Source organism: Episyrphus balteatus, chromosome 1 (assembly GCF_945859705.1).
Source record: "Episyrphus balteatus chromosome 1, idEpiBalt1.1, whole genome shotgun sequence".
Lineage (NCBI taxonomy): Eukaryota > Metazoa > Arthropoda > Insecta > Diptera > Syrphidae > Episyrphus > Episyrphus balteatus.
In genome coordinates this window covers 15,594,554-15,620,692 of record NC_079134.1, presented here as the reverse complement: position 1 = coordinate 15,620,692, position 26,139 = coordinate 15,594,554, and the positions used below count along the sequence as shown (strand labels likewise).

Sequence of the window (26,139 nt, the reverse complement as noted above, 5' to 3'; positions counted from 1 at the left end):
CATATCATTTTAGTAAAAAAAACACGTTAATGAGTATTAATTTTTTGTGCTTTTTATTAAAGCCCAGTTTATTTTCATAAAAAAAATAAGTTTTATTTCATAAAAAAGACTACTGAAAGTAATTAAAAAAAAATAAACAAACTGAGTGAATTCAAAAAAAAATAATTTTTAAATAAAAAATTATTTTAAATGATTTAAAAACTTTTACTGAGCTATTGTGGTTAAGAAAAGAACAAAAAGATAAAGCCCAGAAAAAATTTTAATTCATTTAAATCAATTTTTTATTTAAAAATTATTTTTTTTTTAATTCACTCAGTTTGTTTATTTTTTTAAAATTATTTTCAGTAGCCTTTTTTATGAAATAAAACTTATTTTTTTTATGAAAATAAACTGGGCTTTAATAAAAAGCACAAAAAATTAATACTCATTAACGTGTTTTTTTGACTAAAATGATATGAAAGTGTAAAAAACAACTTAAAAAACGAAGAAAATTGTGTTTGATGCAAAACTGTGGCTAAACGGTTGTCCGCAGAGAAAAAAGTTTTGAGACAAACTTAAACTATAGTAAATTCTTGATTGGTTGTAAAAAAAATCTTTCAAATCAAACGTGGTTTGGCAAAGATAAGGCCAGTTAAATGACAAGAGAGCAAAAATCATAAAAACCGTGGTAACTCGAAAACGGGACGAAAACGAGAAAATTACCTCTTAAGTTTTTCGACTTAAAATGACCTCAGGAATCCATGGTTTTCATTTGGGGCGGTGACTGTGGGACACCCTGTATAAATCAAAAATATAATTTTGAAAAAAAATTGGTTTTAAAAAAAATTGAAATTTGTTTTATAAAATCAAAAAAACGAAAGATTTAATTTTTTGAAGTTTTGAGTCCTATTAGGTAGTACAATACTAACTACAGTATAATGGCGTACCAACTTTTTCTTAAAATAAAAAAAAAAATTTATACAAAATACATCTTAGTAAAATTAATGCAAGAACAAATTTTATATTTTTAGTTTTTTTTTTGTTTTTTTTACATAATTTTTATACAAAATCTTTTAAGCAATGTGCATTGCGATAGTTTCATATAACCCAATTGTTCATTTTATTTTATAAAGGTAGTTTAAAAAACTTTCGTATGATACAAAACCGATTGCTGCCGTATATTGTTGTACAATTATATGAAAAGACTCGGGAATATTTGGACATAAACAAACTTTTTTGTACAAAATTGTTTTGGTAACATTGAGTTAAAACAAATTTTTAAATTTACTTACGCTGAGTTTTTCCTGGTTATTTCTTTTGAAACATTTTGTTTGACGTTACAATTGTTAAATTATATTAGAAACAAAAAATATAATTAAAACAAAAATATGTCTCTTTGAGATTGCTTAAGAAATTTTGCAAAAAAAAAACAAATTTAACAGCGATGAAGATCATATCTCAACGTCAAGAGTGCCCAAAAACCACGTTTTTAACCTGTTAATACCCAATATTTCAAAAACGTCACGTCTCAGTGAAATTTTGAATTTCGATTTGGAATCAGAAGTAGAAAATTATGGATTGGTTTAGTCTCTGTTTTCTTTGCCAACCAATTATATCACCATTACAAACAAAATACAACAAATTATTTTTAAGTAATAACTTTATTTTGCTATTTAATGAAAATTAGCTCTTTTCCATCCAAAAAGGTTGTTCAAAATATACCTCACACTTAACAAACAAAACTTTTCATGAACTATTTTATGGGTTACAGAATGGTCAATAAAGGCCAACTTGTCTTATTAATTCCTCAAGAATAGAACAATTTACATTATGATATTTCAATAGAAATAAGTTCCACATACGCCACAGTGACCCTCTTATTTAAAAGCTTTAACAATAGTGTACCAACTAATGTTGAAAATGTACATGTGGTGTTCTAAAACCTTTGAATTCGCTTTTACAAGAAGTTTTAATTCATTAACGTATGTAAAAAATTAACTAGGTAGGTATGTAAAAAATTTAGACTCAAAATAAAAATAATTTATGTAAATAGTATCACAACAAAAACATTACTGTTAAAAAAAGAGATAAGTTCTCCTATGTTGAAATTATGCTGGCACAAAAAGTACTGAGATGTAAAAGTGTACCAAGTTCTAAAGTTTGGGTTCAAATTCGTATCAATAAAATTTTGATTGTACCCTTGACAATTTTTCTTTTAATTACTGATTTTTAAAGTTATTTCAAAAATTGCCAAGCAAACAATCAAAATTTTATTGATACGAATTTGAACCCAAACTTTGGAACTTGGTACATCTCAGTACTTTTTGTGCCAGCATAATTTTAACATAGGAGAACTTGGCTCTTTTTTTAACAGTAATGTTTTTGTTGTGATTTCACTACTTTTTGCAAGGTATGGCTGTAGAATTGAAAATCTCTATATGGGATGAAAATTCAGTGAAAATGGGCGGTTGCCACGCCCCCTGGCTAAAATTCTCAAATTTTAATTTTTTTCCTTTGTATAAACTACCATTTCTACCATTCAACAGAATTTCAAGATTCTACGATAAAATCAGAAGTGCTCTATAATAATTGATGAAAATTCAGCGGAAATGTGCGGTTACCACGCCCCCTGAATTGAAAATCTCAAATTTTCGATTTTTTCGATTTTTTGTATACACCACAAGTCCTATCACCGTGTAAAATTTCAAGTTTCTACGTTAACGGGAAGTTCTCCATAATTTTGATGATCTGTCAGTGAGTGAGTGAATCAGTCAGTCAGTCAGTCAGTCAGTTACGGTTTTTGCGATTTTTGAAGCCCTATATCTCAGAAACTACTCACCTTAAGAGGCTGAAATTTTGTGAGGAGTTTGGTTTCGACCAGCTCAACAAATGTAGCATCTTTGGTGTGGAAGTTAGATTGGGGTCGAAAATGGCCTGAGTTGTTTCCTGTAAATAAGGGTGTAGTGCCAAAGTTGCTAGAGAACCTGGCAGGGCACTACCGTGCCCCTTGATTTGAAAGTCTTATTATGGTTTTAGCTTGGTGTCTGCAGTGTCTATTAGATTTTTGGGTTTAATTAAAAAAATGCTCTCTACCATTTTCAGAAACTTTTTCATTGTATGATGTAGCTGGTAGCCTCCACAATATGTTTAATTTTTCTCTCTCTGAACTATGTACATCAGCAAATAAGTGCGACCCGTTCGTATGCTTTAATGTCTTAAAAATCTAAACCGTTTTCTATTCAATGGTAAGTTCAGGATTTAAATTTCGATGACCAGCCACTGACCCACCAAAAGAAGAATGCAAATTAGTTAAAATTACAATTTAAAGTTGTAACTGTCACAAAAATCTGAAATAAAGCCTATTAAAGTATTGCTTCAAAGAAAGAAAGAAAATTTATAGTTGTCAATACAATGTTGGCGTAGGTTACGGATCTTATTTAAATCGCCCACAGGCTTATAGCAACTAACTCATAAATGTGTCTCCAGTTACAATGTGTTACTGTTACATTTTTTATTTGTTCCTTCTTATTTTCAATTTTCTTCCTTATTGAATTGCGATACAATTTTCTTGTTTTGTTTATTTTTTGTTTTCATATTTCTTTTCTTTTTTTTTTTGGATAAACAAATTTTAGACTTTGATATTTTTTTTGGCTGATGTAAGAATCTTAAAGCATTTCAACTAGAGTTTATGCAAGAAAAAAAATGCAATCCACTAATAATTACACATGAGACGTTCAATGTAGACAAATTTTGTATTGTAAAACAGTGAAAGGGTGTGTCTGTTTGTGCCACCGATAGAAGAGAGATGTTTGGTATAAAAGTTTGTTCAAGTTGGCTTATCAAATCAGAATTAACTTGCAACGTTCACTGAACAGTTAAGTCACTCCCTCACAACATACAGTCAAATATGAAGGTAAATTTGGAATCTTAACAACAGCGATGATCCTTAAAGGATTAATAAAATTTAATTTTAATATTTTTAGTTCGCTATTGCTGCCGTAGTCGTGTTGGCCCTTACCATGGGTGCTCAATCATCATTGATTGCTGGAATTCCCGGACTTGTAAGTCCTTTAGGATCCATCGATATTGCTGGTCCCGGACAAGTTTTGGCTCAAGGACCTGGAATCTTAGGATTGGGATTGGGTTTGGGTGGTTTGCCAGCTGCTGTGAACATTGCCGGTAGTCCTTTGATTGCTCACGGTGCTATCCCAGCTATTGCTGCTGGTATTCACGGAGTTGGTGCAACTTATGTTGCTCAAACTCGTGGTGCTGTACACACTGCTCCATTGGCTGGACACATTCAATCAGCTGCATCTGTTAACTTGGCTCCTGCACCAGGAACTATTTAAATTTGATAATAAAATGAAATAAACGGAAGCACACAAAGTCTCCACGAACACTGCCATCGATATTATACTATGTAAATGACAAACGCAACGACAACCAATACCTGCATAATCTCATGTTATTTCTTGTTAATAATTTTTTAAGTTCATAAATGATCTATCAATATTATACGTAACTAGCAAACTCAAGCGAAAAGTAAATAAAATTAAAGACTCAAAAGCAATTAAATAGAAAAATGTTGTTATTTTTTATTGGTTATTTGCTAGTCGATCAAACTTACCTAATCACAGTTTTAAGTGAGTATTTTATGACCAAGTTTCTGATAAGAAATTAATTGGTTGTGCCTATTTTTTGTACCTACCTAGATTTGTGGTTTTAATTAATATATTCAAAATCGACAAGGATAAATTAAATATATTGTCAATTCATAGCAATACTGACTCTTGGATAAAAAAAAATAAATTTTCAAACTAGACTATCAGAGGTCTTATTTGAATATTCGAATTCCTCGGAAAATTCTACTTAAATTTCATATATTATTCTCTATAAAATAGTGAGACCCAAAAAAGTTCTAGCAACATGAAAAAGTATAAACCAAATTCGCAAAAAAGAGGTGTGCGGGTTAATTTGTATTGAAATTTGGGAGTCATGTATCGATCTGTAGAGTAAAAGTTTCTAAAGAATAGCATTTTGTACTTTATTTTACATTAAAATTTTATTTTCTAAAATGTTTTAAAAAAACACTTCTCCAATACCTCGTTTTTAGTTAAATTTCTTTAAAGGCCCATTTTAATAGATGTTTTCTTATTTTTAAACTAGAATTTGAATTCCAAACGTTTTTTTAATAACAGCAACGGTTAAATAAACTTTTTTTTATTTATCGAATTAACTGAAGGAAAACATTTAAAAATGTTATGTAAACTATCCCAAACTTAACCAATTTTCTCTTTGCTCAATGTAACTTTTGGACTATTGTTCTATTGTTTTAAGTACCTAAAAGCTCAAATGAATATAAGATTTTTGAGATACAGACTTTTTTACAGAAAAAATCAAAAAATCTTCATTCATAAAAATGAGTATACTGAACATTTATTATTCTAAAACAATGTTAATTTTTTGTTATTCGTTATAGCATAGGTAATTCGGACCTCAAAATATTCCACCTCCACTTTTGTTTTTGTAGTCTTTAAAACATTTGTAAAGATAATTTTATTGTCATTTTTGATTAAATTGCTTTAGTACGTCCCTTACTTTGTCGGACACTTTGAAGCGGAATAAAAAAAAATGTATCTCATTAATTGTAGCTTATTAAATGCTAATTTGTTGCGCAAACCAAAAATTTGTAGCTCGCATAGTTCTTGAATTATTGAATTTTCCGCTAAAATATGAACTTAGCGGACAAAATCTGAAATGATTGAAATTAATGAGTTAATTTGTTTGTAGCTTTTTAAATGCTTTTCATTTATAAAAATTACAGTTTTTTTGATATTCAAAATTCCGCTAAAATTAGACTGAAGTTAGCGGACGAAAGTAGAAAAATTAAAAAATTAATATTTTTTTGATGCCCAAAATTGTAGCTAATTAAATGCTAATCTGTTGCGCAAAAATTAATTTTGTAGCTCCACTCAGTCATTTTTTATTTCAACTTAAAGTTTCAGAAGTGCACTTCCGGTTTGATGAGGCCAGTGGAGACTTTTTTAAAAAATCATTTTCTTAAGTTTTTTCTTTTGCCATTAATTGTAGCTTTTGATTACATTATTTTTGATATAAACCCCAATTTTGTAGCTCAAACCGTTTTTAAAATAGGTATTCAAGATTTTGTTTTAACAAGATAGCTCAAAAGTAACCTTTGAAAATCAAAAAAAAAATTCGAAATAACATTTTTTTTTTTTTTTTTTTGAAGAAATTTGAAGTAACCTGTAGATCGTTTAGTTTTTTGTATTAAATATTCCGCTACAATAAGACTCAATTTCATATGTAACGATCAAAATTTTCAAAAAAGTTGAATTTTTTTAATTTTTTTCTTTTCTAGAAATTGTAGCTTTGCAAAACAAAATTTGTCAGTCATTTTCTATTCCAATTTGAAGTTTAAAAAGTGATTTATCCCGATTTTAACTACTATGAAAATAGTTAAAAAATAGTTAAAAATGCTATGTTTTTCTCTGTGTGATAGTGAATATTATGGATTTGGATTTATTTTTGACATTTCAATTTCCTTAAATCCAGATGTATTTTTTAAACTGGTGAATAATATGGCCGTTAAAGCACTTTTATCAAAAATCTTGTTAAATTTTATCAGGCCCTTAAATATTTGTCTTCATCGTAAGCAAACCATTTAAATATGTATTAATAAAAACATGCGATATGAAAAGTCAAAATTTATTTCTTTTGTTCTCTATCTCCAAAAATTAAAAATTAAATTTGTTAAAAAATAAAAATATCAGCTATTATATTCACTTTTGTACTGCATCTGATCATCTGATGTCATTTCAATGACACTTTTAAAATTAAATGAGCCAAAAATGGGCATTTTACTTCATAGGAGTGTTTAAAATCTTGTTAAATTTAAAAGTGCTTTGTAAAACCAAAAAATCCCATTTTAAGGTTTAAATGCCTGTTAAATGATAAAACGTCCTTCGTAAAGCGGCCCAAAGCCACCACACTTGTGTGCACACCGGAGTGACAAAATCAAAACTTTTTGATTTTTATGTGTCGGTGTCATGATCGGTGTACCGTCTGTGGTGCGGTGCACAATGGGACCAAACGACCAAAACCATCTCAAAATTGGTTTTAACAAATGAGATAATTTCAAAAAAGTAATGATTGTTTAGCACAATAGAAATGTGCGCAATTATGATAGCATACATTGTTTTTAATATATTTTGGATAAAAGTACTTAAAATGAGTCTCGAACCTTACATTTCAATTTTTATTGTTTTTTGTCCTATTTTATTTAACAGTTTAAACTTGGTTTTCTCAGAAGTTTGTGAAGAAACCTTATAAGTGTTGTATATCAATAAAAAGGCCAGAATCTCTACTTTATAAATCCGTTATTTGTTTTGGAATGTACTTTAAATTGATTGTTTAGAAAAAATAACAATTAATGGGAAGTAGTTTGGCCAATTTTAATTTTCAATTGTAGATTTCTCCTTTGCCGACGACTGCCGATGTCGAGTTATGAATGAATTTAGAATCTCATTTTACTCAAAATTAAGGAATACAAATAAAATTTTGCGCATATTTGCGCCATTTTGATTTACGGTCAAAAATGTATAAAATAAAACTTTTCCAAAAATGTTTGAAAATCTTTTTTTTTCTGTCATCTACAGGGTGTCTCAAAATTAATGATTCAAATGAAATATTCTGATAGGCTATTTAATCTTAAAATTTGGTAACTTGTCTATCCCAAATATTTACGGTTTTCGATTAAATGCACTTCTTGTGAAATTTTGAAAAATTCCTACTTTAAAACAGTATTTTGACTCCCCTGTTCATAATTAATTTTTGTTTTTTTACAAATCTGTCCCTAAAACAATAATTGACAATTAGGAACAATTGACAAATAAAAAAAAAATTATTTCGCTACAAATTAGTTTAAACAAAAGCCTATGTTTTTTATTGTTTTTTTTTTTTTTTACTCTGAAAAACCTTGTTTTGTTGAATTCAAATTATAGTATCTTTCATCTTAACTTCAATTTCCGAATTTTTTATACTTTTTTTGAAAACTGTGATAACTAGGCAAGTTATAAAAATGATAAACCAGTTACAAAATGTACAATTTATTTTTTAAGGTGTTGCTCTAAAATAAAAGTAAGAAATTGAGTTTCATTAAAACTGCTTTGTAGCGATATGGCGAACAAAATAAATAATGTTTTGATTAAATAATTGATTCTTATTTACCAATGTCTTAGTGAACGTTTGTAAAAACAAAAATCACTTATGAACAGGGGAAGTAAAATACTGTTTCAAAGTAGGAATTTTTCGAAATTTCACAAGAAGTGCATTTAATCGAAAATGGTAAGAATTTGAGATATGTACCTATGTATTTTAAATTATTACTTTTGGGATCCCCTATAAAGGGAATTCCCAACAAGCTTGACATTCTGAACGGATTTCAAGTCCCATTTTATGCCGCAAATCAAAATCTGCAGATTTGATTTTATTTTATTTCATCCCATTTTTTCAAACTTTTATTTTTTTACGCTGTTTTAATTCTTATCTCAAGCTTTTGTTTTATTTAAAAAGTCTTCTCTATAAAATATAAATTATTTTCATATTCCATTTCGTTTTAATACATTTTCCTCTTTAACCCTTTTTTGTTGTTTGAGTTTTATAAAATACACAATAATTTTGATTTTATTACGAAAGTGGTTAATTTGGTCTCTACGTTTTTGGATACTTATCCCTTTCACATTTTTTCTTCCTTTTCTTACTTATAAAATAAATTCTACGTACAATGAATTTTATATTATCTTTCATTCGTATGCTTTTTTTAAATTTATAATCTTTTAATTTTTGCTTTCTTATCAATATATTATATATATGATAACTTCGCTTATATTTAACACAAATAACAACGACTTAAAATATAATTTTGTATATGAATTAAGCCATTAATTGACGAATTTGAGCTATTTTTCATAATTTCTGTTTCTGAAAATATTATAATAAATACATACATAATTTTTTTAGTTCTGATTTTTATTACATGTTGAAGCATATACATTGTAGTATATTTGTGCCAAATTTCAAAAAAAAATATTGAGAAACAAAAAAGTTATGGAATTTTGAGATGATTTACATCGTTTGGTCCCATAGTGCGGTGTACACACAAATGTTCGCACACGTGTGCACACAAGTGTCTTGTGTATGGGCCGCTTAAAATCGGCCAAGAGAAAGCAATAATTACAGTAAGGGAAGGGTGTATCTGCAATCATGTAAAAAACTCGACGTAAAAAACTTCAAAACTACATGTAAAAAACTCACTGATGTAAGAAATGGTAAAAATGAAATTTCTTTTGAAAACCAAAACAAAAAGTTCTTTTTAAACTTTTTTTCAACTATTTGGATGAAAATAGAAACACTACAATTTTTGTACGATGGTAACTTATTTAATTTCATTAAATTCATTAACATTATTGTGAATTAATTTCCTCGACTCTTGAATGTTAATGGACGCGTTTAAATTTAAATTTTGAGCAATTTGGGTTGATGAATCGGGCAAATTTAATAACCTCAAAGCTAAAAAAACAACACATTTTTCAATTAGTCCACTTTATTGCTTAAAATTACCACGTTCTTAAATGCTCTCTACTGACAAGTAAAAGTTATTTGATAATTTTTCAGAATGTTGCTGCAGAAAAATGGATAGAAATAATATAAACAGGGAGCATAATCCATTTTCTGAAAGGTTTTCAAAAAATATTGTATTGGATTTAAGGAGCACAAAATTAAACGCTTCAAAGTTTATTGTTTGTGGAACTGGAACTTTACAGCATGTTTTCACTAGAGCCCAAATGAGTTAATTTTACAAATTAGTTAATTTTTAATGTGTAAAGGAAATTTCTTTCAAATTAGATTATTTGCGAAATTATCTCATTTGGGCTCTAGAAAAAACAGACCATTAATGACTTTGGAAATATTTTAATTATGATTTATAAACGTTTATTAGAATTCAATGAAGTGTTCTATACAAAATATTATGTACTTCGAATGGCAAGCTATCAAAATGAATGCGTTTTTTACCATTTTTTACAGTTTTTTACCGTTTTATACCATTTTTACGTTTTTATATTTACCATTTACCATTTATTTATCGCCCATCAGTGTCTGCAATGTTGAAATAAGTAAGCGATGATTTAATACTTACCATAAGCTTCGCTAAATTCTCTATTTTTTTAAGAAATGTTATTTTTTGCTATATATCATTAGAATGTTTCCCCCTTATATATTTTATTAAACTCAGTTTATCCTTGATTCTCAATTCAAATTAAACATTTACCTATGCCAAATTTCATTTTTGTCCTATTTATATCGCACCCTCAGTGCAAAAGAGCGATAAGTCAAAAAATGAATGAAGGGCTTGTTGTTAACGTAAACGAAAAATTCGAAAGATTATGACTGTTTTTATCCAATTCCTACTATATTAAAAGTCAAACTCTTTCCTAATTTAAACAATTTTAAAAAATAAATTTATTAAAGCTACAAAATAAACATAATGGTTCTTGTAATAGAGCTTTGACATTATGGAAATTGCTGTCCCATGGAAAGTTATAGGGGAAAGTTTAGAGTCAGTATGTATTTTGCAGAAGCGTTTTCTCGAAATAAACTTTTTTGAGTTCTCGCTCTTTTGCACTGAGGGTGCGATATTTAGATTTTTGTCCTATATTCCATGAACGATGCACAATCTAACTACTTGGCTTTAAGAAAATCGCTTTAGCGGTTAGAAAAGTCTGTAGCTCAAGGTGCATACAGGCAGATAAAAAGAACTAAACATACAATTTTTCGAATTTTTTTTTTGCCTTGTATATTATTACCTCGAGTACGATTATTTATGCCAACCTAATATGGTGCATCTGGTATAACACAGGCACACGAATATAAGAATATTTATGTAAGAATGAGAATAACAAATATCAAACAATTTCTTGAAAGACTTCTTTTTCTAACACCGTTAATAAAAATATTTAAATACTTCAAGTTTTAACAGATATCGACCTTCACCCAGACGGTCATTTAAGGAAACCTATCATGTTTACCCTTAAACTATGCCTTTATAACGGCAAATTATTGTAGTTTGGACACAATCAAAGTACAACGCACAAACACCCTGATGCGACCAGCCAACACTTTGTGGTCGACATTCTCATTACCTATGCTAAATGGTCTTTTCTTATTGAAAGTTGTTATAGGTCTTTTTTTTCTGTATAGACTCACATTTTTATGATTGCATCACAAAATAGCTCATATGCTTGTATCTTTCGCACTCATTTATGTGGAGTAGGTGTGGCGGCAAGTGTATTGTTTAGATTCGATCTTGTTTTTACTATAAAATTGTAGAATTTCCAGGTTCACATCATAGTCAAAGCTTCAAGCTCCAATTGATCAGTTCTTTCAAGTCCAAAAGAAAATCTCAATTCTCCTCTCAAAATGATGAAAGTGAGGGATACATAATTCTAGTACACACGGAAGGATCTAAAATACTAACTTGATTTTTTTTCTATTTCTATAGTTCGCTATTGTTGCCGTTGTCTTGGCTCTTGCCGTTGGTACACAAGCTTCAGTTATTCCATGGGGACTCGGCCTTGGATTGGGACACACTCTTGATGTTGCCGGACATGGTCTCTCATACACCGCTGTCTCTGGACCAGCAGTCATCTCGCCATGGGGACTTCCATCTGTTGCCGTGCATGCTGGTATTCCAGCTGCTGTCGCTGTTGCCCCACACGCTGTTGCCGTTGATCCACATGTTGTTCCCGGCGGTTCATATGTTGCCCAAACTCGTGGAGCTACACATGTTGCCCCATTGGCTGGACACATTAACTCAGTGTCGAGTGTGAATGTTGCTCCAGCACCAGGCACATGGTAATGAGAGTTATCGATTGAATCCAAAGTAAAAAAAAAATGATGTTTAAATGAATCCTGGTCAGAACGCTTTAATTTACTTCCTCTATTGTACTCATCTGCGATAAATGTATCTATACTTTTCTACATCTTTCTCTTTATTCTTTTGTCCTTTCTTTTTTTTCATTCTTATTATCTATCTTTTTTATTTTTATTATTTTTTCATCATAAGTTCAAATGCCTTATAGAGGATTACTTGTTTGTATGTAATAAAGAACATTAATTAAATCCATATATATTTTTGTAGTCAACTTATTTTAACTGTTAAACGAGAACTACAAAACTGAGACTTTTAACACAAATCTTTTGTAGGGGATGTAGTCATAAATACACTCATCATCTTATCAATCAATTTCAAGTATAGCCCAGTCATTTTAGTCATTTTTAAGCCCAATCTGCGGAAAAATTCCTACTGGGCTGAATTTTGGTATACAGCTTAATGACGGCTTTGTTATGAAGATGTGAAAAATCGACATTGATATCGTGTCCGCGTTAAGAGTTATAGGGGTCAAAAGGTCACAAAAACTGGTTTTTACGATTTTCAGCAAAACGGTAAGTCTTATCAAAAAATGTTCAATGCAAGAATTGTAGACCAGATTATTATATATAAAAAGTGTCATGACACTTTTTTTCCTAAGACCCACCGTTTCTTAGGTATAACGATTCAAAAAGTTGAAGTTTAGTTGTAATCGTCATAATCCTATTCCTGAAAAAAAAACTCCTAACTGAAAAGTTCCTGAAATTTCATTATTTTTTTAGCTTGAATTTCGTTCCTCAACTGTTAAGAATATGGGGAAACCAAAAAAAAAATGGAAATTTTCTCCATTTTTCCGATTGGGGCCCTTCTCCCGAAACCATTTCCCTGGGAATTTTTGTTTAGAATATGTCTGAAAATATACAGGGTGTGCAATAGAGAATGGACAACCCTAAAACGGCTTATAGCTACACTTATGATTGTTCTGAAAACAGATAGAAAAAAGTTCTATCGCAACCAGTTCATAAAATATGGACTTTTTTTCGTTCAGTGTATTTTAAATTTTATCATCTTATGTTTTCGTTCACTACAACCACGAATGAATGAATTTTATTTATTTCTTTTTTTTATAATTTTCTACAATGATTGGATGAGTACATAAACACTTTAAAAATTTCATAGCTATTGCACATTTTCGTAAAAAAAATTTTGAAATCTGTTTTTTGATGCAAAATGTAAAAAAAGTATTTTATGAAAAATTTTAAACACCTGTGGTATAAAATAAATCTATAGAAACCTAGGTGGCCATCTTTCTTAAAAATATTCTATCTGTTTTCAGAAAAATCATAAGTGTAGCTATAAGCCGTTTTAGGGTTGTCCATTCTCTATTGCACACCCTGTATATTTTCAGACATATTCTAAACAAAAATTCCCAGGGAAATGGTTTCGGGAGAAGGGCCCCAATCGGAAAAATGGCGAAAATTTCCATTTTTTTTTTGGTTTCCCCATATTCTTAACAGTTGAGGAACGAAATTCAAGCTAAAAAAATAATGAAATTTCAGGAACTTTTCAGTTAGGAGTTTTTTTTTCAGGAATAGGATTATGACGATTACAACTAAACTTCAACTTTTTGAATCGTTATACCTAAGAAACGGTGGGTCTTAGGAAAAAAAGTGTCATGACACTTTTTATATATAATAATCTGGTCTACAATTCTTGCATTGAACATTTTTTGATAAGACTTACCGTTTTGCTGAAAATCGTAAAAACCAGTTTTTGTGACCTTTTGACCCCTATAACTCTTAACGCGGACACGATATCAATGTCGATTTTTCACATCTTCATAACAAAGCCGTCATTAAGCTGTATACCAAAATTCAGCCCAGTAGGAATTTTTCCGCAGATAAAACCTAAAATTACTGGACTAGTAGCTAAATAAAAAAGAACATTTTTGAAAGCCTTCAAGGAGAGATTCGAACTCAAAAAATGTAAAGTCTTCATGCTGAGAGGCTACAAAGAGATATAATGAGACCTCCAAAAATTTAAAGTTTTAATGTAGCACAGGGTCTATAAAGAAAGGTAAGGCCTCAATGAATTTGACGTCTTCATGCAGTAAAGAGCTACAACAAGTTATAAGACTTTTTTTTAATTTTAAATTTTCATGCTGTAAAAAGACCACAACAATTTAAAGTTTTCATGCAGTGGAGTTATAATCCTTAAAAAAAAATTGTAAGTCTTCTTGCCATATGGGTAATAAGAGGGATACGACTTCTTAAAAATTAAATGTCTTCATTAGGGCATTCGTTATTTTTGAATCCAGTTCCTAAGTGGAAAAACTGTTTCTACATAAATAATAAAGAAAAAAATCCCTTAATTTCTTCAGATTTTTAATTTGACGCTAGATGGCGCTCCAAGAGAGTTAAAGTCTTTAGTTATTTGAAATAGGTAAAGGTTGACTTATGAGGCCTTTTTTTTTTTAGATATAGCCTTAAATTAAAAATGTTTGATGAGGTTTTTGGCTACATTAAGCACCGTTTTTAAAAAGGTATAAACCATTTTTCTAGGACTAGGGGTTTAGTCGATCTTTTGCGCTGTTGGGGTATGAAAATTTATTTTTTTTGAAATTAAATGTAAAAGAGATTAGCCAGTAGCACCATCTAGTGCTCATAAATGCAACAGTGGTTTCTTATGGTATGAAATGAACCTACTAAGTGAATTTCTTTGAGAAAGAAGTTTCTTCAATCATGAAATCATGAACGATTTAACGATGTTTTATTGAACAGTTATTATACAATTTGCTGACAGAGTTACCTAAAGATGTACATTGACTATATTAGTAATATGTTGCCAAAAAAGAAGGCCTAACGGTTTTACATTGTTTTTTTTTTTTTTTTTTTTGTAAGCTAATTTTACGTTTAATTATTGTGATCGTGCTTGTTTTTAAATATTAATTCTGTTGGCAGCTTCTTCACTCAGGTTGTTCAAGTCCGGTTGTCATTGTGTAGGTTGGATTAGGGAGGGATGAGGCGTTCAGCCACGATATCTCTTCTTATTATTGGGTTTGCGTGATTGGTCAGTACATGGTTGGCGTGTACATGTGTATACACTCGTCATTGATAACGTCTGAATTTTTCTTACTTTGTATGGAGCTTTTAACGCGTTGTGTCGCATTGTGTCGCATTGTGTCGCATTGTGTCGCATTGTGTCGCATTGTGTCGCATTGTATCGCGTTGTGTCGCGTTGTGTCGCATTGTGTCGCGTTGTGTCGCGTTGTGTCGCATTGTGTCGCGTTGTGTCGCGTTGTGTCGCATTGTGTCGCGTTGTGTCGCGTTGTGTCGCATTGTGTCGCATTGTGTCGCATTGTGTCGCATTGTGTCGCGTTGTGTCGCGTTGTGTCGCATTGTGTCGCATTGTGTCGCATTGTGTCGCATTGTGTCGCATTGTGTCGCATTGTGTCGCGTTGTGTCGCGTTGTGTCGCATTGTGTCGCGTTGTGTCGCGTTGTGTCGCGTTGTGTCGCATTGTGTCGCGTTGTGTCGCGTTGTGTCGCATTGTGTCGCATTGTGTCGCATTGTGTCGCGTTGTGTCGCGTTGTGTCGCATTGTGTCGCGTTGTGTCGCGTTGTGTCGCATTGTGTCGCGTTGTGTCGCGTTGTGTCGCATTGTGTCGCGTTGTGTCGCGTTGTGTCGCATTGTGTCGCATTGTGTCGCATTGTGTCGCGTTGTGTCGCGTTGTGTCGCATTGTGTCGCATTGTGTCGCATTGTGTCGCATTGTGTCGCGTTGTGTCGCGTTGTGTCGCATTGTGTCGCGTTGTGTCGCGTTGTGTCGCGTTGTGTCGCATTGTGTCGCATTGTGTCGCGTTGTGTTGCATTGTGTCGCATTGTGTCGCATTGTGTCGCGTTGTGTCGCGTTGTGTCGCATTGTGTCGCGTTGTGTCGCGTTGTGTCGCGTTGTGTCGCATTGTGTCGCGTTGTGTCGCATTGTGTCGCGTTGTGCCGCGTTGTGTCGTGTCGCGTTGTGTCGCGTTGTGTCGTGTTGTGTCGTGTTGTGTTGCGTTAGAATATCTTCTAACCGTTTAAAGCAGTCAATTTGATTCCAAGGAATTTTTTATAGAACGTTTAAGCCCCTACAGGAATATATCTTGCAAATTTGAAAATAATGAATTTTCAGTGAATAAGAAAATTTTGAAAAGTAAAAAATGATTTTATAATTTTTTTTTTAACTTTGACCTCGAATATCTTTAGAATGGTTAGATTAACGAAAAAAGTCATTAAGACCTTTTTTGTGGAACAATCTATTTCCTACAAGAATATGTCTTGCGCGTTTGATTATTATAATTTTTCAATTTGTTACAAAATTAAGAACAAAAAACGAATTTTTAAAGATTTTCTCGATTTTTGGACTTCAAATATCTATTAAACGATTAGATAAACGAAAAAAAGTGAACAGGGCCTTTTTTGTAGAGTGTGCAATTTCCTACAAGAATATGTAAAGAAATTTGCTAAAAAGTCGATTTTAAAAAAAATGATTTTTTATTAGTAGAAGCTTGATGTAAAAATGGAAAATTGCGAAGCGGAGGACATTCCCATTAATATTAAGAGCTCATATTTGGTGTGTATATTCTAGAGGTGTCTAGCAATCGATTTTTCGAGTACCAAATCAAATTTTTGACACACCCTAATAATTATGTTGCTTTTAAAAGAACAGGTTTTTTTATCAGCTCTTTTGTTTAGTAACTACATTAAATAAACATGATTAATGTTTATTTTTTTTAGATAAGAACTTCGATCATCCTGACACATAACATTCTTTTATAAGGAACTAAAATCCAGCTATCCGTGTTAGAGTATATCCGGCCAAGTTACTTCAGCATGATTCCATATGGAATTAACTAACTTCCAGACTTTCTATACACAAATTCCGGTACAATGTGGTTTTTTTTTACCAAGTCTGCAATAATTATTTCCATGACCTTGAACAAAAGTTGTCTGCATTCTATTTTCTATTGTTTAACCACACTAATTAACTCTTTTAATAATGTCATTCTTCATAATTACTCACAAGCTTATAAAGTTGTTACCATAGTAATTAATAAATCTATAAAACAATTTTAATTATGCATTGATTTTATATACTCTTTTTATACTTCAAAGACCTTATAAAATCAAAGAGTCCAACGTTTACAAAAAAAAAACCAGCTTGTCTGACCATAAGTCGAAAGTTAACCAGTAACAACAATTATCATCCCCTATTGTATGGTCGGTTCTCTCTGCATGATCTCTAACCAACAAAGAATATTATAAACAGTTTCACAAGATGTCTGTTATTAACTGGGATGGGCCGTTATATTATTATTTTTGCTATACTTTGACCATATTAAAAAAGACACATTCATCATTCCACCAAGTCCAACATTTACCTATTGAGTACAGTCTCATAAAATATTCATATCGATTCGCAACGATTTATACCAAATAGAGTCTTGAACACCTCTTGACCTAGCAAACTATATATCCTATACCAGAACCAACATAACTATGCTCTGCTATGACTAAATTGTAAGTTTCGGTTGACGAAATTTGGCCAAAACAATATTATCCGCGGCGTGCTGCCGCCACAACCGTCACACACTGGCCGGCCGCCGCCCATGATTTTGCTTGCATTATATCTCGCGCAGCATGCTTACGGCAATTAAGTTGCAATCAATGCCAATAGCTGGGGTGTTAACAGCGCCAAACAAAAATGTGTGTGCACCAGCTTACTTTAACTATAACCTACTAGAAGGAGTGAAAGGTGCAGCGCAGCGCACCGCAGCAATTCAGCTTCGATTCGTTCGTATATAAGTTGCAAAAATTTGGTAGATCAAATCAGAATCAGTTCAAATCTTTCATTGAGCAGTTTACCCAACTTCCAATCCACACAAAATCAACATGAAGGTAAGGAATTATTTCATACCCAAAAAGGATATTCTACAAGGATTCAACACAACTAATAACTGTCTTTAATTTTAATTACAGTTCGCCCTTGCTGTCGTAGTCGTGTTGGCCGTTGCCGCCGGAGCACAATCATCCTTGATTGCTGGTTTACCCGGTTTAGGACTTGGACCACTTGGTCTAGGAGTCCATGGTTTGGGAGTGCATGGATTGGGAGTGCATGGATTGGGAGTGCATGGTCTTGGTTTGGGAGTGCATGGTCTTGGCTTGGGAGTTCCCGGAATCGGCTTGAGTCATGGATTGTTGGGTGCTCCAGCTGCTATCAACATTGCCGGTTTGTCACATGGAATCCCCGCTGCGCATATTCCAGCCGCTGTAAACATTGCCACCGGTCATTTGGGTATTTCACATGCTGCCCAAGCTACCCTTGCTGGTCCACATGGTGCCACTTATGTCGCTAAGACTCGTGGTGCTGTGCATACAGCTCCATTGGCTGGTCATATCCAATCGGCTGCATCTATCAATGTTGCTCCAGCTCCAGGTACCTGGTAAATTCTTTTTTGAATTTACGACCCAAAGAGACTACTCCATCAACTGTTTACATTTGTTAGTATTATACTCACTTATACATATATACAAATACTCTGAAATGACAAAGAAGTTAACTTCACAATGACCCACCCATAAAAAAAACTTTTAATTGTAGTTTGCATAGTTCAATGAAAGATTGATTCAATAATTTAAATAAAAATATGATTTTTATTAATTGAAAATGGTTTTTCTTTATTTGTTTTTTTTTTTTTTACTACTTTTTGGTTTAAAAGATAGCTGAAATCTAAGACAACATTTTGTTTGTATGCAACTAGTAGACGTTGAAGAGATTTTTATAGCAGTTGATTAAACCTATAGAATCTATAGGTTTAATCTAAAGTATATATGACTGTAAAGATTATACCGGTATCTTAATGATTGAACAACAAATTAAAACGCGACTCTTTTATAGAAAAGCGAATAAAGAATTGCAAAATAAGTAGATTAGTAGCGTATAAGAATATATTAATTTGTTAGGAAAAGCTACAAGCTTGGAACTTCCGGACTATTACAAAATCAAGTTCTTATAACGATGTTCAGGTACTGGCTATATGTTCCGATATATTCTTGGAAAGTTGCCACGGGTTTTTCTAAACTTGTGGAGAATGAATTGTTTAGGTAAACCTTTCCTTTAAAAACTAACAATTAAATACCGGAGAATTTTCGGAATAACCATAAAAATAGACTCAATTAAAATGACCTCTTTCCTATTCTATTATCTGTTCTTGATAAATATTTCTTCAGTCTTAAGTGGGTTTTGGATAGATGAATATCATCATGTAACTTGAGCTTGAGCTAATAGATCAATTCAAAGATAGAGTATATATAATCAACTTTGTTTGTTTGATAAAAAAAATTCATCCTCAATTGTACAGTATAAACAATACAAAGCTACAATTACGGGAAGAATTACAAAAAGATAATTCTTCTTTTTAACTCCATACACAAAAAAATAGCACATGATGGATGGAACATCCTGAAGTCGTGATATTCATATAAAAAAAATGTTCGTGTCTTCTTATCAGTTTTACCTTTGTGGCCACTTATCAATAGCTTGGCCATATTTAAGATATGAAAATATTACTGACTCAAAGCTATGAAATAAATTAGAAAAATGTTAAACATTTATAAGATTTTTTCGAAATATGAAATATGGAAAAAATGTTTTTTTAAGAATTAGACTTTAAATGTTTGTTTTTGCGCAAAGTTCTATCCTTGAAATAGAGAGCAGACAGTGACTTTGCGCTCAAGATCAAAAAACGGAAGGTTTGAATCTTATATTTATTAATATTAAAGATTGCGTGTAAGTTAAATTTTTCATAAAAAAGTATTATAAGAATAGTTTTAACCAGAAAAACAAAACAACTCCTACGTATCGAAACTTCGATTTATGTTTTTTTTTACTATACTAAGTCAAAACTGGACGAAATTGAAATGGGATCACACTGCAGGCACCAGCTTTTGAATACTAAAGAATTATCAAAAAATAGTCCAATATTATGAGGTAACGAACCGAAAAAAGAAAAAATACAGGCGATAACCACCACTTTTTTGTAAGTCGGTTAAAAAGTGTAATTTTGAAATTATTTTCATTGTTTTTCTGTTTAATTAACCAAAGCCCTAAATTAAACATTTTAAATGGAAAAAATTAGATCGTGCAATTTTTTTCATAGGACGGTAGAGGGGGTCACGGAAAGCTTAGAACCAGTTTTTCGGGAAAATCGACCTTGAGCCAAAGCCGCCATTTTGGATTAAAGGTAAAACACGTTTTAGTGAATAACTCCGCCAATTTTGATTTTTGAATTGTCTATAAGTTTTTATAGAAAATTTGTAGAAAATTTTATTTTCTATAACTTTTATCTTAATAAATTTTTCTATATGACCCATATTTTTCGAGTTAATTTGAAAATACTTTACCCCTACTCAGCTTAAACTTTATACCCGCTTTGAGTATAGATTTTTAGATCAACGCAATATGGGAGTGTTTTTATATGTTTTTGGGGATAAGAAATCTAGCTGCAATGTTAGTTTTTCCAAATTCCTAATTTTATAAACAAAAGGAACTATCTCATAATCGGTAGGTGTTATTTTAAACAAAATGACTAAATATTATGATTGATGTCTAGCAAGACAATTAAATCTTTGAATTTTTCAAATCGGTTCATTAATATGCCTGAGATATGACCAATTGTTTATAACTCACTCCCTCTTTTAATCTTTTATTATATAGGAGTAACTAAACCATTCGTGCATTTTTGTATAGGTACATAAAAATATCTCATTACGTTAAAACCAAAAAAACTTAACTTAAACTTAAAAATTTGGAGTTACCATTTTAATTATGTTTATTTTTGTAAGTTTCTTATTAAATAAAATTCTAAGTCGAATTTTCATTTCTTAATTGAGAAATTCTTAGTTCCTGATGGGCATTGGAAAAAATCCTAGATTTGAACAACTTGTTTTTTTAAATATCTGTATATTAAAACCTGCGCAGATATCTTAATTCTGAGAACTGACTCTGACAAGATCAGAGCACACCACTTTTTATTTAATTCCGCCAAAAAATTTTCAAAATTTTATCATTGGTGCGTGTTTTCAAGTGAAATAAATTTATTGTTTTCTCAACAAATCAAATATATTTTCTTAACCTATTCAATGAATTTTAATATATCGATAAAACAAATCGTTAAGAAAAAGATGCATAAGGTTTTCTAATAAAATGAGATCTCAAATGAATACCTACAACAAAAAAGAAAAATTGCAAATTAAAAAAAAGCTGAAAACATTTAGTTGAATTAAAGCAGTAACATTTTCAGAAAGGGAAGTGAACATGCGTTCCTTTTGAGTTTCTCGTGAAGAACCTATAGGGAAAAGTAAGTATTGACAACTCAATTCGCAGACTGAACCTTTAAAAAAATTTAATAAAGTTCAAGATGGTACAAGTAAGTTTTTCTTTTATTCATAAAAAAACACACATTGAAAAGAATTCAAGACAAAATAATAAAATTCTACCACATTGAACCCCGCTTAATTGATAAGCTATTTTGAATTTACAAACAAACAAATAAGCGGTTTCAATTAGAGCAATTAGAAAGGAGAATGGGCAATTTTGTATGGAACTTGGACGTTCCGCCGCCACGAACGATTTTATTATTTTTTGATGTAGTTAAGTCTTACATACATTTTGCAGAAGTTTTATCATTCTAACGTTCTTCACAAACGGATAAAATGCATTTTTGCATTTAAAAGTTAATGCAAATTGTCTCAATATTTAAAATTTGACGTGTATTTTAAGTGCAAGATATGATAATCTGTCATTTTCCCAACACTAATATTGCCATATTTTCCATTCCAAATGCAATACAAAGAAACGGACATAGTAAAAATTTTTCCTACGATATAGTTCTTTGATTTGATACCAATTTCATTACTGGCCGCCAAACGTCCAATATGCCCATTCTCCTTTGTATGAAAAATTAGTTTAAAAAAAAAAACTCTTTTGAAATTAATTTAATACGAGTTATTTAATTGGGGCAAAACACATAGGATTAATGTAACCATCAGAAGAAAAACCAAATTTAAATGATTGGCAAAATATCATACAAAATAAACTTACATTATTTTATCAGCGATAGGTTTTTATAACATTTAAAGTTAAACACTTAATAAATTGTTCTATAGAAAAAAATGTTACGCATCATTTGGCACGGAAATTCTTGAAAATGAATAGGGTTTTAACCGAAGAGACTCGGGTTGCTGCAATTCTTTGGAAAGATTAAGAACCAATGGATGTTTTTTTACTTGCGATATAGGTACTATATATCAAGTTATGCATTCGTACAAAAAAAAAAAGTTGAGATAACATTTTTCCATGACATTACGATGGTAGACAATGCCAAAAAAAGTGGGTCCCGGAAGTCCGTCTGTCTGTCTGTCTGTCTGTCTGTCTGTCTGTCAGTCTGTCTGTCAGTCTGTCTGTCTGTCTGTCTGTCTGTCTGTCTGTCTGTCTGTCAGTCTGTCTGTCAGTCTGTCTGTCTGTCTGTCTGTCTGTCTGTCTGTCTGTATAAGGAGCTACAGCCTAAACGGATGGACCGATTAATGCCAAACTTGGTATGTAGCGTTATTTGGCGACTCTCCAGAGGGGTTTTTGGAATTAATTTTTTTGGACCAAAAATAACGGTACTTGTCATATACCGATTTAAGTAAAATTGAAATATCTCAAAAACGGCTCTAACGATTTTGTTTAAAAAATTCAAATGTTAGTTTTGAGCTAAGGTCTATCTTCTAATGAAAAAATTTTTTTTTGAAAATCATTATTAACGGTACCTGCCATAGAACCGTTTTTTTTTTCAAATCCGATTATCTCCGAAACTGCTTATTCGATTTCAACCAAACTTTTTGTGAAGAAGCATTTATATAATTTAAATATAAGCCAAAAATAAGATTTCGAAAAAAATAATTTTTGGATTTTTAAAAAAATTTTGAAAATTTTTTTTTGAAAAATCAAATTTTCGAAAACGGGACATTGAATTTTTTTGAAATTTTGTTTTTAGATGTTGATTAGTGATTTCTAAAGAATGGCATACCAATTTTATTTTAAAACTTTTTTTCCAAAAAATTATTTATAAAAAATTAGTTTTTTTTCTAAAAATGCATCTTAATATATCAATCAAAACTGCATACTCCAAATTTCTATATAAAAAGTCTTAAAAATTTAAGCAACTTTAACTCTAAGAGCAAGTTCGTGCGACCCAGTCGTGCATTTTATTTAAACAACAATAAAGACAAAAAGAGAGATTTGCTTTACCAAATCGCGGCAGAAATAATTCGTATGAGTTGCTTAATCTTGTCTACAATTTTTATCATACTTTTAAGATATTTTTTAAGTAACTTTTAGTATCTTTAAGAAGTGTTGAATTTAAAAATATTTCACTCATGTAAAATATAAAGTAAATATATCGAAAAATCTGAACAGCAAACAGCATGACACCCAAAACCGGAAACAACAAACTTGTTGACAGAGTAGATTTATGAGCAATGTTACACCAGTCAATGTACCCAGACCCACAGAAAACGCACCTTCAACAAGTATCTAGATACATTACCGCATAATCCCAAAACACTTATTCTTTAACAAACAAGTAAACTAAAAACACAACTTATAAATTAAGAAAGAAAAAAATCCAGTTTCCATACATTTGAGTCAATCTTATAATTGTTGCAAAAACTTAATATAAATGTGAAAAAAATACTAAAAGAGGTGGAAAGTTGAAACAAAAAAAAAAGGTGAAAATATAAAAATAAAGGACAAAACAAAAAATAGGTAGATACAAGTATACATAAATAGATAAAATTGAGGCAAGTGGTGTGTCTAAGTGTGTTTGTACGAGGAAAGGACGTTGACGAAAGAGGAGAGTGAGTGAGAGTGTTCTTATCATTATAATGGCTCGGATGGCTAAGATGAGAGGTGGGCGTTGATGTCTTCATATGTCTTTTCGGCGAATCTCTGCTGTCAATCAATCTACCAGGTTCCTGGAGCTGGGGCAACATTGACTGAAGCAGCCGAATTAATATGTCCTGGCAATGGGGCTGTATGCACTGCCCCACGAGTCTTGGCTACATAAGTGGCACCATGCACTGGAATAGGAGCAATAGCTGCATGATGTGAGATGGCGGCATGTGATGGAGCAATAGCAACGGCAGCTGGGATATGCGCAGCTGGTAGACCAAGATGGCCTAAACCTAAACCATGCGCACCCAATAAAGCAGGTCCTTGTGCTAGCAATGGCCCTGGATGCGCAACAGCTGAAACGTATCCGTGTCCAAGTCCCAGACCGAGACCGTGAAGACCACCATAAAGGGAGGATTGGACACCCATGGCAAGAGCCAACATGACTACGGCAGAGATGGCGAACTAAAATAAATTATAAAAATAAATAAATTAGATATCCTTTAAGGCTTTCAGGACTACAAAGATTACTTACCTTCATGTTGATTTGTGGTTTTGGGTAAATTTGTTAGAAAAAGGGAGAAAAAAAAGAGAGATCACAGCTGTTCAATGAACGCTTTGAGTTTATTCTGATAAAACCTACGAAATTATTCCAACTTTTATACCCAAAAGTCTATTACCCTTTCACCGCTAGCTGACAGCCAGTGGCGGATATGCTACACAGAGGTTGGAGCTGCATTCGAACCAATACAAATACCAGCCTCTCTGTTGGCATGCAGTTCTATAGACCTGTGCTCTGACAGCGTCCGTGAGTTGACTCTGTTGCAAAATAACCTTAGAAAAAAAAAAAAAAAAAACAACAAATGGTCCACATAGTTTTGTCTACAACCAGACTATAGTGACGACGATCAACGGTGCCAACGCCACCCAAATGCGAGAGAAATAATAAAAATAGCCAAGAGGTCAGGAAACAAATCAGTAAGTAATCAGACACACATTCAAGTCCCGCACTTAGGTTTTAGCTTGCGAAGTAGGCGGTTTTTTTTTAGGTGCATGAATGAGAGTTATAACTAACGGTGACCAGGCCACAAACACACAAGCTTTTGTAAATTGGCTCAATGTAATTCGGATTGTTTTGATTTTTTCCAGTTGATATTGTTTCTCGGTGTGTTCCGAACTAGATTCCATCAAGATAAGTTTGTATTGCAAGTTGGGGGTAGTACCTACCAGATGTTGGTTTCCAACTTAAAGCACCAGATGGACGATATTTTGTGTTATTAGTTAATTTTGTGTTTCTTTTGGTTTTTTTTTTTAATGGTTTTTAGGTTTTGATAAGAATCACAACAATGTTTAAGTAATTTGAACAAGTTTCTTTGGAGTTTTTTTTGGTTAATTTACTTTTTAATAAAAATTATCTGATTTTGGGTCTCAAGGCAAATTGTTAGAATTTCAACAAACATGTTTTTTTTTTTTGTGTTTAATTCATCTTGACAGAGAGATCTTTAGGTTTTAAGGTATCTTAATTCAAATATTTAGGTAAGGTTTGTTCAAGAAGAAGAATAAAGATACAAGTTTGAAAAAGGATCTGATTAAAAAGAAGTCTTAATTTAAGAGTGTAATATTTGAGTTTCGTAGCAGGTATATTTAATTAACACATAAAACATAAGATAATTTAGCAGTGCCATCTAGATTGGCAAAACATAAAGCTTGTTGATTATGATGCGATTAGTTTCTAAAAAGAAGCTCAAGCAATAACTAACAAATAATGTTAGCAAATCATTTTTTTTTTCTTAAATGTTTGAAAATACAAGGTTTGAAGATTTAATAAAACTCAATTTCTAAGACGGTTCCAATACTTACTCTCTTTACCAAGTAAAATAAAATACACGACTGGGTCGCACGAACTTGCTCTTACAGTTCAAGTTGCTTAAATTTTTAAGACTTTTTATATAGAAATTTGGGAAATGTAGGTACTATTATAGGTACAAAAAATAAAAAATAAAAAAAAACATAAAATTCGTTTTTTAAAAAAATAAAACAAAATCTGAAATCAAATTGCCTTCCAAAACAAGTATGTAGTTTTGATTGATATATTAAGATGCATTTTTAGAAAAAAAAATTTTCAAAATCGTTAGAGCCGTTTTTTAAAAAAACTAATTTTTTATAGGATAATTTCTTGGAAAAAAATTTTTTTAAATAAAATTGGTATGCCAATACAATGTCCCGTTTTCAAAAATTTGATT

The 26,139-nt window shown here is 31.4% G+C and overlaps 4 protein-coding genes across 4 annotated transcripts; 3 read left to right on the top strand and 1 right to left on the bottom strand.

The window, feature by feature from the left end:
- The first annotated feature begins 3,753 nt into the window (after positions 1-3,753).
- LOC129916945 (adult cuticle protein 1-like) lies at positions 3,754-4,550 on the top strand. The gene is made up of 2 exons (XM_055997213.1): positions 3,754-3,892; positions 3,963-4,550. Exons 1-2 carry the CDS (start codon positions 3,887-3,889, stop codon positions 4,326-4,328), a joined length of 372 nt encoding a protein of 123 aa, XP_055853188.1. The 5' UTR covers positions 3,754-3,886; the 3' UTR covers positions 4,329-4,550.
- Positions 4,551-11,330: 6,780 nt separating this feature from the next.
- LOC129916938 (adult cuticle protein 1-like) lies at positions 11,331-12,183 on the top strand. The gene is made up of 2 exons (XM_055997200.1): positions 11,331-11,484; positions 11,558-12,183. The coding sequence occupies exons 1-2, from the start codon at positions 11,476-11,478 to the stop codon at positions 11,912-11,914; spliced, it is 366 nt and encodes a 121-aa protein (XP_055853175.1). The 5' UTR covers positions 11,331-11,475; the 3' UTR covers positions 11,915-12,183.
- Positions 12,184-17,735: 5,552 nt separating this feature from the next.
- Positions 17,736-18,629, top strand: LOC129916934 (adult cuticle protein 1-like). The gene is made up of 2 exons (XM_055997186.1): positions 17,736-17,859; positions 17,941-18,629. The coding sequence occupies exons 1-2, from the start codon at positions 17,854-17,856 to the stop codon at positions 18,406-18,408; spliced, it is 474 nt and encodes a 157-aa protein (XP_055853161.1). The 5' UTR covers positions 17,736-17,853; the 3' UTR covers positions 18,409-18,629.
- A 5,011-nt stretch (positions 18,630-23,640) lies between these two features.
- On the bottom strand, positions 23,641-24,561 carry LOC129916931 (adult cuticle protein 1-like). Its single transcript, XM_055997171.1, has 2 exons — positions 24,432-24,561; positions 23,641-24,361 (listed from the first exon to the last, which is right to left on the bottom strand). The coding sequence occupies exons 1-2, from the start codon at positions 24,435-24,437 to the stop codon at positions 23,969-23,971; spliced, it is 399 nt and encodes a 132-aa protein (XP_055853146.1). The 5' UTR covers positions 24,438-24,561; the 3' UTR covers positions 23,641-23,968.
- Positions 24,562-26,139: the final 1,578 nt, after the last annotated feature.